Raw genomic sequence first — 20,076 nt, forward strand, 5'->3', positions numbered from 1 at the left:
AAAATCAAAAACTTGTATTTCAGGTCATTAGCACAAGACTGTGGCTGCTCTTTGTGGGACAGAGACTCTGTGTTCCCCTGCTGGCTTTGGGTAGCAGGGCAGTTAGCACAGTTCCCTTGTGCTGCTTTCTCTCTTTTCTATTTTCTCTTCTTTTCCTGAAAGTAGAGATGTATAATAGGAGTTCAGCCTCATGTTTGGGAGGTGGATGCAAATGGATCTTAGCTTGAAGTCTCTTGGGACTCTTGGTTCCAGTTCTGTTAACCTGTCCCATCCACTTTTCTTATGGTTGAGGCAGAACCTCACTTGCACTCCTTAGCTCTGAGCATCACCCTTATCACTCCAGGCGTCGCGGGTAGGAAGAAGCCTAAGAACAAAATCTATTGCCAAGCTAGTGGTAAAGTTCTCCCCTTAGTTGAGAGGCTAGAAATGTGACAAGCTAGAATTGTGGGTAGGAGAATACTGTGACTTCTAGGGGACGCAGACAGGAAAATAAACTAGAAAAGGAGGAGGAGGCATATGCTTTATTTTATTGACTTCAAGGTGCCATCGTTTATAAGTTGTGCCACTTTTTAAGTATTAAGAAAGAAATGCTGCCTATTTAACATTTTCCATGTGTAAACTCACACAAATAAGGCGGGAAACTAGTGAGACTGCATAGTCTAGGGATCAAGAGACTGTTTTAGTTACTAGCCTCAGAAGATATCTTGAAAAGGTATTGTATGAGGCCAAGAGGACTAAATATTAGTACTTAAAGAGTCAGGTAGGTGCCTAAAGCCTGCATATCCAGCTGAGAGAATATCTCTAGTTTTACTGTGGATCACTGACTCAAAGACACACTTCACATTCTAACATATTTGAAATGAGAATACATCTAAAAATTGATGACGGTGCCAGCCCAGTGGCATAGTGGTTAAGTTCCCGTGCTCTGCTTCGTCTGCCTGGGGTTTGTGGGTTCAGATCCCGGGCACACACCTACTCACTGCTCATCAAACCATGCTGTGGAGGCATCCCATGTACAAAATAGAGGAAGATGGGCACAGATGTTAGCTCAGGGCCAATCTTCCTCAGCAAAAAGAGGAAGTTTGGCAACAGATGTTAGCTCCTGGCCAAGCTTCCTCACAAGAAAATTTTAAAATAATAAATAAATAAAATTGATGGCATGGTATACTTTAATTGGCAGTATTCTTTCATAGTGGTATGTTTTACGATCAATAGCATCTTGGATGGATGAAATAGGTATGATAAAGAACAGTGGGAGTTTAGTGTTACAGACATTTTTGCAGGACTTTTTATTCATAGGTATTTCAGTTTTGAAGACTTGATTATTCTGTAACAGAATGACTGACAAGGGATAATTTACAAATTATCCCTTGTCAGTCTGAATAATCTGCATTTTGGCCATTGATTTCGCGTTCATTTCAGCTGAATAAATTTTGGTAAGCTAAGTTTTGACAGCTGTTTAAATATTGGGAAAAGAGATAGTCAACATTTTTCTTAAATCCTGGGAGTTAAATTTAGTTATTTGAGGCCCATCTTTGGGTTGTTTTTTTTGTTTGACATGTTATTGTAATGATAAAATGTATTTTTGAAATTATGGATGTCTTGAAGTTTATGGTAAATCAACTAATTATGTTGTATTTTCTTCTCTACTTACTTACAAATTAAACTTTTCCTAAGTAGAAATTTTGATTTGATAGACCTCTCTACTTCCTGAGATAACTGAAAGAAATGGACCAAATTATTAGCATGTTGGGGGTTTTTAAATGTTTATTTGAATATCTTAGGTTTGTTATTTTGTTTCACATATTACCTGTCCCATCTAACAAAAGCAGTCTGGGCACTTGATGCCAAAGAAAATTCTAAAAGGTCTGGATTTTTTCCTTTGATTCTACAAAGTAGTTACCAAGAGATCTTTAAGCCAAAGCAGCATTGCGGCTTACAGAGCAATATTTGTTTAATGGTCTGTGTTGAAGCCTTATTGCATGATGGCTTCCAACTGTCAGTGTTACCATTCTGAGAAGGGTTTACTGTTACATCCTTCTTAGCGTCAGTTCTCCATTTCTCATTAAGGCACGCATCTGGATGTTCTCAAGAAAAATAGTGCAGTTAGCCTTGAAAATGTTGTGTGTGACTTACTTGCTTCAGACCATCTTTTGTATAACCAGACACATGGCATTAAATTTGTTTGACTTCTCTTGCCTTTCTCTCCCACAGAGTAGCTGCCATATTCATGTTGCACTTTGTGGAAGGCTTACCGCATAATGACTTGCAGCACTATTCATTTCATTTTGAAGGCTGTCTTTATCAAATAACTTCTGTAATTCAGTACCAAGCAAATAATCATTTTATAACATGGATTTTAGATGCTGATGGTAAGTGTTTAAACATTTTTCTTTTATGATAATAGGCATGGAGACTACACTCTAGTTTAAAAAAAAAAAAAAAGACAAACTGCCTTGAATCTTTTCTGTCTCTTCTTGCCCTTGCCTTTAATTCTTCTGCCCCTCCTCTCCTCTGCCCTGTCACTATGGTTTAGAATCACTCCTAACTTTTTCCTTTGCTTATATCAGCATATTTATGGGTTTACACATGCATATGCATATTTCTTTTTTAGACAAAGAATACGATCATATACTACTGTTGGTTTACAGTTTGCTTTTTTCCACTTAATATCTTTTGGTTTTTGTTTTTATACATGAGTAATATATGTTCAGTATAGAAAAATGAATAGTGGCAATTTTTATTTTTTAGACATATAACCTGGTACTTCTTTTAAAAAGAACATGCGGGGCCAGTTTGGTGGCTTAGCAGTTAAGTGTGCGTGCTCCACTACTGGCGGCCCCGGTTCAGATCCGGGTGCGCACCTATGCGCTGCTTCTCCGGCCATGCTGAGGCCACGTCCCACATATAGCAACTAGAAGGATGTGCAACTATGACGTACAATATCTACTGGGGCTTTGGGGCGAAAAGGGGAAAAAAAGGAGGAGGATTGGCGGTGGATGTTAGCTCAGAGCTGGTCTTCCTCAGCAAAAAGAGGAGGATTGGCATGGATGTTAGCTCAGGGCTGATCTTCCTTACAAAAAAAAAGATAAAATAAAAAAAAAGAACATGCACTGTACTGAAGGTTTTTAATCGAGGAAGAACAAAAATTAAACATTTTGCTTAGTTTGCAGTTGTTAGTAATATAAATAAAAGTAAATATCTAGGACTATTAGACATTACACACTATGTAGCCTTCTCTCACCGTGAAATAGAATATCTGAAATCCATAGTTTGCTGACAGCTACAGTCAAGGTAAAGCCTTTATTTAAATAATTAAACTTTTCATGAGAGGGTTAAATAGTATGACTCATGAATTTTGCTAATTTTTTTCCCCTTCCGTTTATCTAATGTGGTTTACTATTAAGTTTGTTTTTCTCACAGTATTCACTTTGTCTTAGACAAGATAACCCAGTCCCCTTAAAGCGTTAGATCAGGCCATTGGTTAGATGAGGCCATTGGTAAGGGGTCACTTTGATATTTTCCTTTTTTTTTTTTGGTGAGGAAGATTGGCCCTGAGCTAACATCTGTTGCCAGTCTTCCTCTTTTTGCTTGAGGAAGATTGTCCCTGAGTTAACATCTGTGCCAGTCTTCCTCTACTTTATATGTGGGACACCACCACCGCATGGCTTGATGGAGCGGTGTGTAGGTCCGTGGCCAGGATCCGAACCCCTGAACCCCAGGCTACTGAAGTGGAGCGCACAAACTTAACCACTGTGCCACCAGGCCGGCCCAGTACTTTCTATTTTTTAATTTTCTATTGGTTGAACAGTTTTCACATTTGATATTTTCCTCCTGGGGATGGTTTGGATGGATGACACAATAATGTGTTATAAAAGCACATAGCAAACTGAAACTCACATTATAAATATAATTATTACCTTAAAGTCTTACCTTACTTCAGAATTGGAGGGAAGTGGTTCTCAGTAATGTAAAAAAAACTAAGAAACTTATTTTAATTTTATATTGCATTCCAGGGAATGAAAAATCTTCTTCAGGTAGAAGAGGTTAGATGGTTTCTAACCCTGACAGCATATAAAAAGCATATGGTTAGCTTGTAAAAAATGTCCTGGCTCTCCACTAGACCAATGAATCAGTGTCTGGGGATGGGGCCTAAATACTAATCAGGTGATTCTAATGTGCATGTGTGATAGAGAACCACTGACCTAGGCAAACAAAAGATTCTCAAAGTTTTAATGGGTATAGAATAAAAGTAGTGGGTCCAGGTAGTTTATAAGGGTGTATCCACATAAACTTAGTGAATGGTCGTGTTTGGGTTTTTTCTGTCTGTAGAGGGGGGTTAACCTTTTCGTCATCCATCACCTCATTCCCACTTAACAAATGAGAAAACAGAAGCTCAGAAATAAAATAAGACACCTAGGTACCTAAGCCTTTTTTTTTTTTTTAGCCAAAAAAAGAAATAGAATAAGAATTGCAACAAATGTTGGTACTTGAGGTAACAAGCTTCATTTATCTTGAAAATTCATATATCTGGAAAAACTTAGTCTGTTTTCTGATGTTGTTAGATAAATTAGGTAATACTGTATTTGAGGTCCCAAAAGTTATATATATTTCTGTCTTAATTTTTATGGATATTTTAGGAAAGAGTAAAAACTACCTCAGTTTTCCAAACTTCTAGATGTTAGTCCATAACTTTTGTTATCCAAATAAGGACTTTAACATTTGGCAGAGGAAAATGGTGACATAAGGATAAGGCCATGTTTTCAGTGTTCTCCTCTGATGGATATTCAGTGATATAGCAGTAAAAAAGGCCAGAAGAAAGTTAACCTAGGAGGGTGGTTTTTGAATGTCTAACCTCTTTGGCTTTCTTTCCCCATCCCCCAGGAAGTTGGCTGGAATGTGATGACTTAAAAGGTTCGTGTTCTGAAAGGTATGAGAAATTTGAAGTTCCTGCTTCAGAGATACATATAGTTATTTGGGAAAGGAAAACATCTCAAATGACAGATAAAGCATCTGCCTGCCTTTCACTTAAAAAGCCTAATGATCAGCCTGCTTTCAGTGATGAGAAACAAGTATCTCCAGCATTGTGTTCTGTGGGTGATGCTGCCTCAGGGGAAACATCCTTGGGCACTCACCCCACAAATATGTCAGTTGCTCCTAATACTCTTTCACAGGATGAAGCTGTAGCTCATGAACATCATTTACTTTTAGGTCCAAAAGATTTGGTTGACAATAATATTTTACCTTTGACACTTGAAGAAATACAGGTTAACCCCAAAGGTTGCCTATTAGAAAATAAACCTGTGGCAGAAAATGCAGAAGTTGTCAAAACAAGTACTTTGCAATGGCATGTGTCACTAACGGCTTCTTTAGTATCACCTCCATGTAAGGAGAAGCTTACCCAAGACCAGTTTGTGGATTTAAGCTTTCCATCTCAAGTTGTAAATACGAAAATGCAATCAGTACAGCTGAATACAGAAGATACTGTAATTACTAACTCTGTGAATAATGTTCATGTTACTGATGCTATACAGGGAGGAAAGTCAGTAGAATTTGAGAGTACAGTTGCCCTAGAGAGAGACGCTCCATTAAAATTCTTTTCACCAAAAACCGAGAAATTAAAACCAGAACAACTTGTTACATCTCAGGTATCTAATTTGAAGAAAAAAGAAACTACAGCATTTTCTCAGACCATAACAGCTAAGTCATTACAGAATCCATCTCTGAAAGAAAATCAGAAGAAACCATTTGTGGGAAGTTGGGTTAAAGGCTTATTAAGCAAGGGTGCTTCTTTTATGCCACCTTGTGTTTCAGCTCATAATAGAAACACTATAACTGATTTGCAGCCTTCAGTTAAGGGGGCGAGTAATTTTGGTGGCTTTAAAACTAAAGGTACAAATCAAAAGGCTAACCGGACATCCAAGAAAGTTCATAGGTGTGCAAGTAAGCCTCTTCCAGTTAGTAACCCTCCACCAAGTCTTCCATCGTCAGGTAGCCCGGCTTCTCATCTACACGCTCATGTTACTGGAGATTCGGAAGTTTTGAAGAAATGTGAAAACACCTCATATGGAGCTTACCTCCACCACAATTCTTATGGAAGTGAAAGTGGTGTTTCTTCAGCAAACCATGGAGACTCAGTTGAGGGTCAGATTCATAAACTTCGTCTAAAACTTCTTAAAAAACTTAAGGCAAAAAAGAAGAAATTAGCTGCTCTCATGTCTTCCCCCCAAAATGGAACACTTCCAGGTGAAAATTTAGAACATGGGTCCCATTGTGGATCTCCAAATGATTGTGAATCAATAGAAGACTTGTTAAAAGAATTACAATATCAAATTGATATGGCTGATAATAAATCTGGGTGCACCACAGTTCCTGGTATTTCCTCGTACAGTAGTCAAACTCATGAAGAAATTTTAGCAGAATTATTATCTCCTACAAATGTTGTTTCAACAGAGCTCTCGGAAAATGGGGAGGCTGACTTTAGGTATTTAGAAATGGGAGATAACCATATCCCAGCACCAGTATCTAGTGAATTAAACGATATTCCCCAAAACACACATCTGAGACAGGACCACAATTATTGCAGCCCCACCAAGAAAAATCAATGTGAAGTTCAGCCGGACTTACTAACAAATAATGCCTGCATTAGAACATTGAACTTGGAAAGTTCCATGAAGACTGATATTTTTGATGAGTTTTTTTCCACTTCAGCATTAAATTCTTTAGCAAATGACACATTAGACTTACCTCATTTTGATGAATATCTTTTTGAGAGTTGTTGAGTGATTATTAACTCTTTTAATATTTATTATTGCTGTTGGAAAAACTTACTATGTTTTTAGGTAGTGTTTATACACTGGCCTTGTCATGAATAAAATGTAAGCTACTGAAGGTTTTAGCTTTGGTTCTGCTCATAAAACATGTAATCTGTTTTACAAATTAAAATGATCAGGAATTTGTTCTTGTTGGCTTCATTTTGTACTTGTGGGAGAATAAGGATTTCAGAATGTTAAAAATGAAAAGTAGTGTCTAGTTTTGTCAGTTTGTACAGTTGAGTACATTAAAGTTCTACATTTTAAATTTTGGTTACATTGGTTCAGGAAAAACACTAGTTTATACAAATATAAGTCACTGTATAGGGTATGCGAATGCATGACTTTTGCTATGGTTCTCTGGTCTCCTATAAGAGCCTAAGCATGTTTCTTATACCAATAGAGTGCTGTGGAATGTAAACTTTCTCCATACAACTTGTCTCCATTTTCTCTCCTTAGAAAGGACGACAGGAAAGCTTGTAACTAGAACTTTGAGTAATGTTAAGTGATCAATAAATGATCTGTAACAGGCAAAAGTAATCTATTTTTTGTGTTGATGTGCAAAGAGTTTACATTATCATAAATGCCATCTTTCTCCCCTGGACATTTATTTCTGTAACAAAGTGGGACATCATCCAACAGTTTTGTTTTGGGGGAAAATAATGAAAGTGCTTATAAGGCTTGCTATATGTTGGGTTTTGTTATATATAAAACATTAATTCATTTAAACCTCAACATTCCCATGAGCAAGATACATTTATCGCATTTAACAGGTAAAGAAACAGCACAGAGCTAGTAAGTTGTAGAACTGGGATTGAGTAGAGTGGTTACTACAGCAGTTACAAGTGCTGAACTTACCAACCGATGTTCCACCTCTGGAGCGTTACTTAACGTTTGGATGCTCAGACAGCACCACTGCTGTAGTAGTGATTTGAGTTGGTGGCAGTCTTGGGGTAGAATACTTTGCCAGGGACTCAGTAATTCGTAATTGATTTGTCCAATGTTCTTCCAAATCACCCCCTCCTTTTTTTCTGATTACAAAAGTAATGCATGTTTATTGTAAGGAAAAACTGGGAAAATAACAGAAAAACACCAAGAAGATTTTGGATCATCCCTCTTAACATTTAGTGGTAATAACGGTGGCAAGCATTTTCATATTTTTGTGCATATAGACTTTAAGAAATAACGAGATTGTATTGTACCTATTTGTATGATCTGTTTTTAGATCATTTAGAATGATCATTTAGAATGCTCAAGATGAGCATTCTTCATCTTACAGTTTTTGACAACTTTTAGATAGCTGCATAATACTACATTGTGTGGATTACCATTCTTTCACCAACCTTTTTAGATTTTGAGGTGATTTGTACATTTTATTATTGTTAATTGTGCTGTGGCAATTATCCTTGTTGGTAAATTTTTGCACAGATCCAGGTCTTATTTTCTGTGGAATTAAGTGAAATTGCTGGAATTGGAATTGGAATCAGAGAATATGCACTTGTAAAGTCTCAATGATGGCATGATTGGCTTCCCTGAACCCTCACCAACTCTAGGTAGTAGCATTAAGTAGAAAAAAGAAAAAAACCTTTGGCTATTCTTGTGTACATTTCTGTGATTACTGGTGAGGTTGAATATTTTCTATAATTTTACTGGCCAGTTGAGGTTCTTTGAAGAATTGCTTCTCCATCCTTGTTATTAATTATTCATTTGTGTATTTCTAGATTTCTGCATAGTGCCAAGCACTGTTGTAAACCCCAGAGATAAGGCAGTAAAAAAAAGGAAATTCGTGCCCTTGAGGAGTTTGCCTTCTAAACAAGGAGATAAATATATAATGTTAGGTGGTAATAGGAGATACACACGGTCAATTCTTGTTACTTGCGGTAGTTCTGTTCTGTAAAGTCACCGTGAACACTAAATTAGCAAATACTGAACCATTGCTCCAAATACTGAACCATTGCTCCTAGGGGAAATACAGGGTTAGCTGAGGCCAAAAATGGTCACAACATTTTTGTCAACCAAACAACAAACCTTGTTTTTTATGTGTTTCTATTTAAAGACACAACAGCACTCTAATTCATGCCCGAACGAAGCTTGTCTAACACATGTATTTTCTCCATAAGGCACGTCACACCTTCTTGCACTTAGGAACACTAGACAGCACTTTTAGCACTAGACTTGGGGCCATTTTAAACAGTAAAATCACCAACAAAAAGCACAAAAAAGCGAAAAATGTGGCACTAAATATACCGTAAAAAGAACATCTGTTTACAATATGAGGGTTGAAACAAAAAGGCTAAAGGTTGGCTTGTTAGACCTCAGTTGGGAACTGAGGTGCATGTCGGACGACTCAAATTATTCACTGCTCTATGCATGTCCGTAAATGACCACGAAAGCACTGTGAGTTGATTTGTAGGGTTACAAATAAATTTTAGCAAGTGGGCAAATTGACAAAGAGAATCTGTGAATAACGAGGATTGACTATATAACATTAGATGGCACTGTGGAGGAAAAAGGGATGAGTGAAAGGGAGGACTATTTTAGACTGAGTGGACTTCGAAGGGTTCTTGGAGGTGGGTGACATTTGAGCAGGAACTTCAATGAAATTATGGAGTTGGCCGTGTAACTTTGTGGACAAAAGGCATTCCAGGAAGAACAAAAGTCCTGAGGAGCGAAGGTGCATGGCATGATTGAGAACAGGGAAGAGGTCATTGTGGTTGATCAGAGTGAGCAAGGGAAGGAGAATTAGAACATGAGATTGATAAGGTTGGCAGAAGCCAGATCTTGTATGCTTTCTGAGTCGTGGTGAGGACTTGTCTATGCTTGAGAATAATAGGAAGCCACTGGAAGGTTTCAGGCAAGGGAGTAACATAATCTAGTCTTGAGTTTTAAAAGGATCACTGAAATGTGGAGAATGACTACAGTTGGTCAGAATAGAAGTCCTAGTCTATTACAGCCTCCTTAGAGTTTATACTAGGGTGATGGCTGTGGGGGTGTTAAAAAGTAGTTGGATTGGTGTTGCATTTCAAAGGATGTGCTGATGGGTTGGCTGTGGGGTAGAAAGAGTCAAAGATGAAGCCCAGGTTTTGTTGCCTGAGCAAATGAGTTGTGCTGTTTACTAAGATGGGACCGAGTTGGGAAGGAAAAAATTTAATTTACGAAAGAATTCAATTCAATTTTGGATATGTTAAGTGTAAGATTCCTATTAGACTTCCAAGTAGAGATAGTTAATAGGAAGATGGATCTGCAACACTGGGGCTCAGGAGAGAGGCAGAGACTGGAGATACTCATTTAGGAATTATAAATGCATGGATCATATTTAATGTCATGATATAGGGTGGGTCATTTAGGGAGTTAAAAAACAGCTCTGGGGAACAAAAGAGGTAGTAAGAAGAAAACCGGATGTGTGTGGTGTCCTGAAAATCAAGGGAAGAAAGGCTTTTTTAAGAAGGAGGGAGTGATGCTGCTCTGTCAGATCTGATGCTGATCTCTCAGACACAGCTGAGGAGTAGAGTAATGTGAGGACTGAGAGTTCACCATTGACTTTGATAATAGGGCAGTCCTCGATAACTTAGCAAGGACAGTTCAGTGGAGCTGTGACAACAAGGGTGAGTGGGTTCAAGAGAGAAGACATGGTAAGAAAGTGCAGCTATAGACCCATTCTCTTGAAACATTTGCCTGGTGTCTGGTGAGGGAGTGTAAAGTCAAGGTTTTTGTTAATGTTTTTAAGAAGGGCGATGTCGTAATATGTTTATGTGTGGACCTGAATGTTCCGTGGAGAGAGACAAATGGATGTTGTAGATGAGAGAAGGGACAGTTGCAGGAGCAGGTTTCTCCAGGGATAGGATCCAGTATATGAGAGGAGGAGGGTGTGATTTTAAGAGCTAGAAGAGTTTACCTGTTTTAATAGTAGGGAAGACAAAGTATATGGGGAGAGATGTTAGGAGATTTGATGATTAGAGAATGAGAAAGGTCTCATGATTATTTTCTCAAGGATATAGTACAATTATCAGCTGAGAGGAGTTGAGGATTGAGGAAGAAGTTTGAATTATTAGTCTCTAATAAAGTCCCTAATTGAATAGGGACATGCAGTAGGCTCGCTAGGCAGTGCTGAGAGCCCACCAGAGGTTTATTATAAATTTACCTGAGATCAGCTAAGGTGGTGGTTTATTTTTCTCCAATCATGCTTGGTGCTGAGGTGCAGGACAGAGAGAAAGTGGAAGTTGGAGTCAGCCAAAGTTAGAGATGTTGTCAGACAAATGGGACAGAGAGAGGAGAAAAAGAATTAAAGTTTTGTGCAAGAAAATTATTATAGTGATTGATAAGGAGGAAAGTAGAGACATGGGACAGGTGATGGTCATTTAAAAAGTGGTGGGAGATCTCCCTGGATTGGCAGTTTGTTCAAAGAACGGCAGAGTGGGATTAGTGGAGGAAGTAAACTGGGTAGGAAGTGGTGTGCTTGAAATTGAGCTTTTGGAGACAGTGCGGTTAGTTGTTGGTGATGATGAGTTCTCAAGTATGACAAGGAGAGTGCCTGGCCAAGATTGGGTGGGAAGACCATGAAAAGTGAGGAGATGAAGGAACCAAGAGGCCAGGATGGTGTATGGATAGTTTTGTGGAAGGCAAAGTCATTTAAGTGGTTGTAGGAGTCCTGGTGGAAAGAAATATACAGCAAGCCAGGAGCTAAAATCCTCAAGAAAAGGCAGATGACAGCAAAAGGAGCAGTATGGGTGGTTCAGTGGAATGGTTTGTGCTTAAGGCACTGGAGAGTTACAAAAGGAAGATGAGGGGAACAGTGGTTGAAATAGCAACAACAAACCGGGAAGATAAAACAGCCACCACTTGACAGGGCTGTAGGGGAAGCTGTTTCTTGAGAGGATATTCCGATTTCACTTAGCACAAGGGCTGGGAAGAGACTGTTTCCAGAAGTTGAGGACCTGGGAGTTCCTGTCAGTGACAAATGATTCATTCCAGAGGGCACTGTGGCAGGGTTAAGGTTTTGGGTAGGAGTGGAGATTTCGAGAGATCAAACATAGAGCTTAATGTCTCTTAATGTCCCAGGAGGCTTAGAGTTCGTAGGGTGACAGAGGTAAACAAAAGTGCAGGGTATGATCTCTTGGGGAGAAGAAATTTGGAGTATCCTGAGTTCTAATTATAGCATCCCTCTTGGGATTGCCCTCTTGGGCAGTTTGAAAGGTGAGGCAAGGTGGGAGTGTTTTTGAAGGGGGAGAGTGGGAGCAAGTGTCTGAATAAGGAGCACGAGGAGCTCTGTGGGTCTCCCTTGAGTCCTGTGGTGGTTGAATTGGAGTCTTACTAATTTATATCCACTCCTTAAGTATAAAGGTATTAAACTTTACTGTCATGTGGCAATTTTGGTTTCCAGCTGACCATCATTTTTAATAGTTTGACAGAAGTTTTACATTATTTTATAGTCTTTTTCCTTTTGGTATAATGTTTCTTATAGCAAGGTCATTTCCACCCAAAAGATATATAAATATTTACATATAATCTCCTAATGAAACTAGGTTTCTTTTCTTTTCCTTCTTTTTTTCTTTGTCATGAATCTTTAATTCTTTTGGAATGTGTTTTGATGTGTTGCATTGAAGTTGGTTTTTTCCCCCATAGTAAATTTGTTCAAATACCATTTATTGAATCACCAAACTGTTCTTTAACTATGGAGAATACACCATTCACTTATCTTTTATATTAAATTCATTAATAAGCATTTAATTCCTGTAGTATGTTGAGGTTATGTGGAAAAAATTTAGTGATCAATTATAGAATGACAAACAGTGTAAATACCAATTTTTCCAGAAGAAAAAAATGCTAGGAGTAAAGTCTATTAAATTTTAGCTGATTTTTCTTCCAGTTAACATTACTGCAATAATGCACTCTGCAGAAAAAGTGTATGCAAAGTGGAGGATCCAATTTATTAGAGATTTTTTGTTTTGTTTTTGGGGTTGGTTCTTCCAGTCTTAGTGAGATATAATTGAGATATATCGCTGTATAAATTTAAAGTGCACAACAAAATGGTTTGGCTTATATATATTGGGAAATGGTTACCACAGTAAGTTTAGTTAACTTACAGTTTTACTGGGTACCACAAATGCAAACAACACAAAGTGGACTGGCTTCTCCAAACTTAGAGTCTGGGGGCCAAGAGACATTGATCAATATGTATGTGTTATGGCAGGGGAGGAAGAAGAGGAATGGTAGAATCAATCTGGTGGATTAGAGAAAACATCCCAAAGAAATGATGGTAAACCAATGACTTCATTCTGAGCAGTTTCCAGAGGCAACTCCTCCTGTGGGTAAAGAGTGAAGAGCCACCTGCGGTTGGTGGGCTCTGAAACAGGCCTGCTCAGTGAGCTTGTCTGTGACTGGCCCTCTTTCCCTTTTCACCACCAGCACCTCCTCACCCTTTTCTCCCACCCGTGTTCCCTCAGGAGCCACAGAAGACGCAAGCAGGGCTGAGAGGGACACCAGGATGCTTCTAAGTTGAGCAGATCCATGAAAAGGTGCTTGTTAACTTCTGCAAGATAGCAAAAAAGAACTAAATGACAATAAATCTGGTACTGGAGAAGTTTAAAATAATCAGGAGATTAAATATAACCATAGAAGCAAGAGGTCACCGGGAGAAAAGGGACTCCTGTGAAATACTTCAAATCTCACAATGAAAATGCATTTTCTGTTTAGTTATTGCAGACACTTAATAGCTTGCCAGCTTCCTCTTTATTGTCGCCTTCCCACTGGGCTTGGAAGCTGAGATGATCTAAACATGCTGGGGAAGTTCAAGTGTCTCTACAACTCACCTATATTTAGTGCTCCCCCCAGCCCTAAGGCAATGTACACCAGGCCTAATCAGCGGGATGGCATAATGTTTGCAGTTGTAAACTGATGTCCCCCTGGCTATGGAACTTGTGGTTATTGTAAAGAATCCCTATACTTGGTAATTAGTAGAGAAATTCTATATTTAAAACCTCGGTTCTATATTGAGTCTTATCCATTGCAGATTTTCACGTATATAGTATTTATTACAGTGAATTCCAATTATCAGACCAGCCTATTCTCTAGTATAAGTGATATATTATTCAATTAAGTATAAATAAATTATCATGCTCACACATACGTATAGTAATTTGTGATAATCTACTCAGTTTATTACTAAGGTAGTTGAGGATCTCATTTTAAAGTGTATTTGATTTACTCGTTTTGGAATAACTAGTTTGAGTCATCTTAGACAATTTTTCTTGTTTTTACTAAAAAAAGAAAAGCAATGAGAAATGGCTCAATTCCTATGAGGAGGTAACTAAAATTTGATACTTTGCTGGGTGTCATTAAAGGAAAGAAATACAAGTTGGTATCTGCCGATGGTGAAAATCCCTATAGAAGCAACCCTGAAGGGATCAGTATATTACAGCCCTTCACATCCAGTCATTCCAGATTGCGACAATAAAGCATTAAGTGTTAAAACCTCAAGGCAGCTTTTTTTGTCTCAGGTCCTTTATTACTAATTTTATATATCTACTTAATTGCTCAGAAAAAAAAAATCGTTTCTCTTTTTGACTTGTCAGTAGTATTAGACTATTCTAGTTCTTGGTGTTACCTTAAAATCTTCAGTTTAGTAAATTTTCCTCCCTAAACACTTTGGATTTGACACACTTTATGACCTTTATCAGTAATTAGAATACAAAATGAATAAATAAAATACAAACTGGGCCTTCAAAATCTGGGGGCCAAGAACTCTGCTCCAAAGGGTCTGTGACTTCCTTGGACATTGTTAATAAGTTTTATCTGTGAACATACACATTCTGGGAAGATACCTAGGTTCTCATTTAGATTTTCACAGGGCTCCATGGACTCCTAAGTAGTCTCTTGGAAAGTTTATCTTGAATGAATTCAGTTTGACTTAAAATGAAGTTAAACTTAAAAAAATGAAGCCTGTTTCTGGGACAAGGTGCTAGATGAACTCTATGGTGGAGAATCAGCCACAAGTAAGGTAAGCTGAGAGTGTGGACAATTTATAATTTTTCTAATTTTGAGATTTCTTTAAGACCCTTCCCAATTTCAAGCAATAGTATGACCATTTTCTGGGTCACCCAGGCTCTAAACCCAGGTCACCAGGCATCATCCTCGACATCTCCCTCCTGTTTCAGTTCCTAAATGTTGTCCAGTGTTCCCTTGAATTACATCCATGCCTTCTTTCTATACCCACCTTAGCCTGAGCTTCATTGCCTCTCTTTTGAAATATAATTTCATCTTAAGTGTTCTCTGATCTCTTATTTCCCCGACACTGTTACCAGACCAACCACCTAAAATAGATTTCATTATGTCCTGAAACAGAAACCTGTAATAGTTACTCCCTTACTTGCAGGGTAAAGTCCAGCCTCATCTCTTGGTCTTAGGGCCCTTCCACAAGCTAAGAACATTTTCACTGCATCCTATTTAAGTACACTTGTCCTATATACCGGTTATGCTCATCTCCTACCTCCTCATCTTGTCCTGAATTTCCCCAGCCTTAAATGCCCCTCCCTTGCCTTCTGGCCTGTGCGGACATTTCAGGGTTGTTTCAAATCCTCCATGAAGACACAATCCAGCCTATCTATGTTGACTTCCTCCTTCACTGCCTGGGAACGTTTTTCTGTGGCCCTCATACTGACACTTTATTATAAGCATTTTTATCTGACTGTTATCCATCTCTGTTAACCACATACCCTGAGAAGGCAGGGATTGCTTCTGTCCTGAGCGTATGCTATGTGACAGGCTTGTGCTACATGAGCAAGCACTGTGAAAGAAGACGTGGTCCCTACTCTCAAGGAGTTCTTATTCCAGTGTAGGTAACAAGGAACTCCCTGGCTTCAGGGTGGTGTAATGGATGCATAGAGGAGGGGCATCTAAATCAGATGGAGGTGGCGTCAGGAGAGACTTCCCTGAGAAGGAAACTCCCAGGTATGTGGAGTGGAGGTGGGGAAGGGCACATGAGGGCAAAGGGAAAGGCACCTGGGGGGTGTAAGGCAGTATTCAAGGAACTCCTGGTAAGTGCTTGTAACCACTAGCAGGTTCCATGCAGGAACATGGTAGGAGACAAGGCTGTGGATCATGAAAGCTCTTCTGTGCTAAACTCAAGAATTTGAACTGTATCCTGAAGGAAATCCTTTGGAATCTAAAATGATCATTAATAACAGAAAATGGTCTCTTCCTTCAAGGAGCTTATAACCTAGTACAAACATACTCAGCTTCAAAGTGGAAGGACATGATTTCTAAATCCCCATAACTTCAGTAATAGCAAATATTATACCTTCTTCATCTTGAAATGTTAGACTAGATTTGAACAGTGTATAAACGATCTTATGACCTAATTTCCCATCATTTTCTTGTTTCCACTGTAAGCTATTCTTAAGTGTAGGTGAAAAGTTTGGAATTCTGAGGAGCATCAGAAAGGCCCTTATCTAAGAACATTTTTGAGGGCTACCTGTTACTCTGACTGGAATGTCACCATAAGTGCAACATTGTGTCTCCTAGTTAGGGCTCCTAACCAGACAATAGAGGACATTTTATTATCAACAATTATTTGATAAATAAATGATCAGCTAGTATTTGCCAAGGCATTCCCTAAGAGAGAGCCTAGTGAGACAGTTAACTATTCCTTCTTCTAGGTCTCAAAATTCTATCCACGATAAGTACATCCCAGAGACAAAGCACCTGCCACGAGACCTCAATCTTGGCAGAAATGAATTATATCATGTTATCATATTATCATGTGATTCTCTATATCTTCATAGAAAGTTTTATGTGAAACATCTGCTTGAAAAAATATTTGTCTTCTGTGAGACCAGAGTTGAAAATATGTCATGTGAGACCTTTAACAGGAATCCACACAAACAATTTCTGCTTGAGTTTAATTTCAGGGAAAACTCTGTCAGCAACCTAAAGTAAACATTAATGCCTTTGCTTAAATTCAAGTCCATGTCCCCAAATTGTAACAGCTTAATTCAGCAAATGATTTCTTAGGATAATTAAGCTTCCACGTACTTTTAGATGACTCCTCTTGATGTTTTCATCTGCAGGGCTCTTCAAATCCTGTTACCAGTAGATAAGGCAATATTGAATAACTACATTTGCTTTTTGGTGGTATCAGATTTTCGAGAGAAACAATTGCTATTTATTTATTCACTTGTCAGTGGGGAATTGTTTTTTTGTTTTTGCATTACAATTAGTGCTGTTGGTGAACAATCTTGGGCGGGTCTCCTAAAGCATATGTGCAAATTCCTCCTGGATCTATGGTAGGAATAGAACAAATTATGGGCTGCTAGTCCAGAAACAGTGTTGCCCTTGGATCCACCCGCGTTAGGAGCCAAATTTATTAAGAGAACACTGTCTTCCTCTGTTCTAGAAACATGGTAGCGGTTTACACGTATTCGATTAAAAATCTCATGGTTGCAGTTTTAAAACGAATCCATATAGAAATTGTCTCAGGAAAACAAGCACTGTCGTCCCTGGGTGGGCTCGAACCACCAACCTTTCGGTTAACAGCCGAACGCGCTAACCGATTGCGCCACAGAGACCCAGCTACCCATCCGGCGGTGCGGTGTGTACAGATTTTCACGGCCGCGGTGGCCCTCGCCGCCCTGGGCGTGGCCGCGCGGGCCCCGCGGAGGAGCGCGCCGAGGAGACGGCGCGAGGAGCCGAGGCTGCGGCGGAGCCGGTGTGGGCGCCGCAGGGGAGACGCTGAGCCCGCGGCCGCCGGGGAGGGGCGGGCGGGCGGACGTTCGGGCGGAGCCGCGGGGCTCCTCTGGGGACAGGCAGCGCAGGCCTCGCCCGAGTTCGGGAGTCCCGCCCGGGCCCGGCGGCTGGCGGGCCGCCTTCCCGCCCCGGCGCTCCGGGGTCGCGAGGGCGCTCCTCCCAGTCAGCGCTGGAAAGGCGCTCCCGGCCGGCCGCGTGCGGGGCGCCATTGCCCCCCGCGACCGTGACCGGCGGAAGTGCCGCCCGCCGGCAGCCCTGGTCCGATGGGGAAGGGGGTGAGGTCGCCCACACTGTCCTGCCGGACAAAAGACGGCAAATCCTGTGAGAGAAGAACGAAGTGCTGTGTGGACTTGAAGGACGAGGAGCCCCGTCTGCTGGACCCAAACTTTAGGGCAGTTTGTCAACCACTGTGTGTGTGTGTGTGTGTGTGTGTGTGTGTTATTGACCCTCCCCCTTAGACATTTTTTTTCCCTTATTACCATCCCCACCACAGAATGTTAATGCCACAATATACTGTGTGTCTGTGGCTTTGCCGTGCGTAAATCTGTGCTTGGTACATAAAAAGTAATATTTTTTTCACGTCCTAATAACTAATTTTCACCCCCTGTGCGGGTATATGGCCTCCGCTTGAGAATGCATGGTTTAGGGGACAGCAGAATGGGCTTTATGAAGGGAGTGGCAGTGAAGATGTGCCTTTAAGTTTGAAATGGCCACGGAAGGCTTCCCTCTTTCCCTGACTTCTGAATTGAGCCCATTGAAATCCAGGATGCCTCAAGATCTGTGAAGGAGGCGGATGGGAGAGTTAGCATTGTGCTAACTTAGAAGGAGGAGGAGGACAGCACTTCCTGGCTTTGCTTTTCCTTCTGCATAGCCCAATCACTGGAGCTCACCTGGGGCCGGCTCCTCTCTTCTCACCCTGCAGAACGGGGAATTCACTGTAGCTCTCCACGTAGCCAATCCGGCCCTGCGTGTTCCACGGTTCCGTGCAATTTGACCTGTGAGGGACCCTCCCACTGCGCCTCCCCCTCCTCACCATTTAACCCGTTTTTTAAGCATACAATTCAGTGGCATTAAGTACATTCACATTGCTGTGCAACCATCACCATCCATCTCCAGAACCTTTTCATCTCCCTAAACTGCTAGTCTATACCCATTAAATACTACCTCCTCCTTCCTCTCTTCCCCCAGCCCCTGGCAACCACCATTCCACTTTCTGTCTCTATGGATTTGACTATTTTACATGCCTCGTCTAAGTGAAATCATACAATATTTGTACTTTCGTGACTATCTTGTAACACTTAGCATACTGTCTTCAAAGTTCGTCCATGTTGTAGCATGTGTCAGAATTTCATTCCTTTTTAGGGCTCTTTTTAGGGCTGTATTCCTTGTATGTATGCATACACCACATTTTCTTTACCCATTCAGCTGTTGATAGACACTTCAGTTGCTTCCACCTTTTGGTTGTTGTGAATAATGCTGCAGTGAACATGGGTGTGCAAATATCTCTTTGAGACCTTGCTCTCAATTCTTTTTTTTTTTTTAATTTTTATTTATTTATTTTTTTCCCCCCCAGCCCCAGTAGATAGTTGTATGTCAGAGTTGCACATCTTTCTAGTTGCTGTATGTGGGACGCAGCCTCAGCATGGCTGGGTGTGTCGGTGCGCGCCCGGGATCCGAACCCCGGGCCACCAGCAGCGGAGCGCGTGCGCTTAACCGCTAAGCCACAGGCCGGCCCTCAATTCTTTTGAGTGTATACGCAGAAGTACAATAGATGAATCACATGGTCATTCTATTTTTAGTTTTTGGAGGGACCACCATACCATTTTCCATAGCAGATGCACCATTTCACATTCCTACCAACAGTTCACAAGGGTTTCTATTTCTCTACTTCCTCACCAACGCTTATTGTTGTCTCACTTTTTTTTGTTTGTAATAGCCATTCTAATGGATGTGAAGTGTTATCTCATTGTGGTTTTGATTTGCATTTCCTGAAGTGATGTTGAGCGTCTTTTCTGAACCCTTCTTTTGAATCTGGGTTCTATGACCCTTTCCCTACTTGCTTCCTCCTAGCAAGAGCCAGCTCTGCTTCAGTGAGGAGGAAGCTGAGAGGGATGGAGGCCAGCTTCTGATAAAGAGTGGAGGGAAAGGGCGAAGTGGCCCTGCAGAGTTGAGCCTGTGCCATGCAAGAAAAGGAGATACAGGAGGAGTCTTCTGAGTAGGACCATCTAGAGATTCTGTTGTCCTGAGGTTCTTGCTCATCTGTGCTGGGCAACTTTTGGAGTCAGTTATGTTTATCCTGGCTCTGAAGGGATATTTATGTACGTGGAGCTTGTGAGTGGCCAATGGCTGAAGAAGGAATTGATGACTTGCGCCTTGGAAATATTGGAATGGATAATGTTTTCCAAACTGCGTTTTTAAAAATTAACTTAAAATTATGCTAATTTAATGGAATTTTCTATTTGCTTTTTCAGTTTCTTCTTAAGAACTGTGGGAATTTCTTATTTAAGTGTTTAAACGATGATCT

The 20,076-nt window shown here is 40.2% G+C and overlaps 1 protein-coding gene and 1 non-coding gene across 6 annotated transcripts in view; one reads left to right on the forward strand and one right to left on the reverse strand.

Moving 5' to 3' along the window:
- USPL1 (ubiquitin specific peptidase like 1) overlaps window positions 1-7,366 on the forward strand; it is a 35,599-nt gene extending 28,233 nt beyond the window's left edge. For all 5 annotated transcript variants that reach the window (XM_058547949.1, XM_058547948.1, XM_058547950.1 and 2 more), the window contains 2 exons: window positions 2,215-2,372; window positions 4,885-7,366. In XM_058547949.1, the coding sequence (XP_058403932.1) occupies window positions 2,215-2,372; window positions 4,885-6,782 (2,056 nt within the window). In that variant the 3' untranslated portion in view covers window positions 6,783-7,366. The remainder of the gene's footprint in view (window positions 1-2,214; window positions 2,373-4,884) is intronic.
- Window positions 7,367-17,300: 9,934 nt separating this feature from the next.
- On the reverse strand, window positions 17,301-17,374 carry TRNAN-GUU (transfer RNA asparagine (anticodon GUU)). Its single transcript has one exon. It is a non-coding gene; the product is annotated as a tRNA-Asn (tRNA).
- Window positions 17,375-20,076: the final 2,702 nt, after the last annotated feature.

The sequence above is a fragment of the Diceros bicornis genome, chromosome 9, assembly GCF_020826845.1.
Source record: "Diceros bicornis minor isolate mBicDic1 chromosome 9, mDicBic1.mat.cur, whole genome shotgun sequence".
Lineage (NCBI taxonomy): Eukaryota > Metazoa > Chordata > Mammalia > Perissodactyla > Rhinocerotidae > Diceros > Diceros bicornis.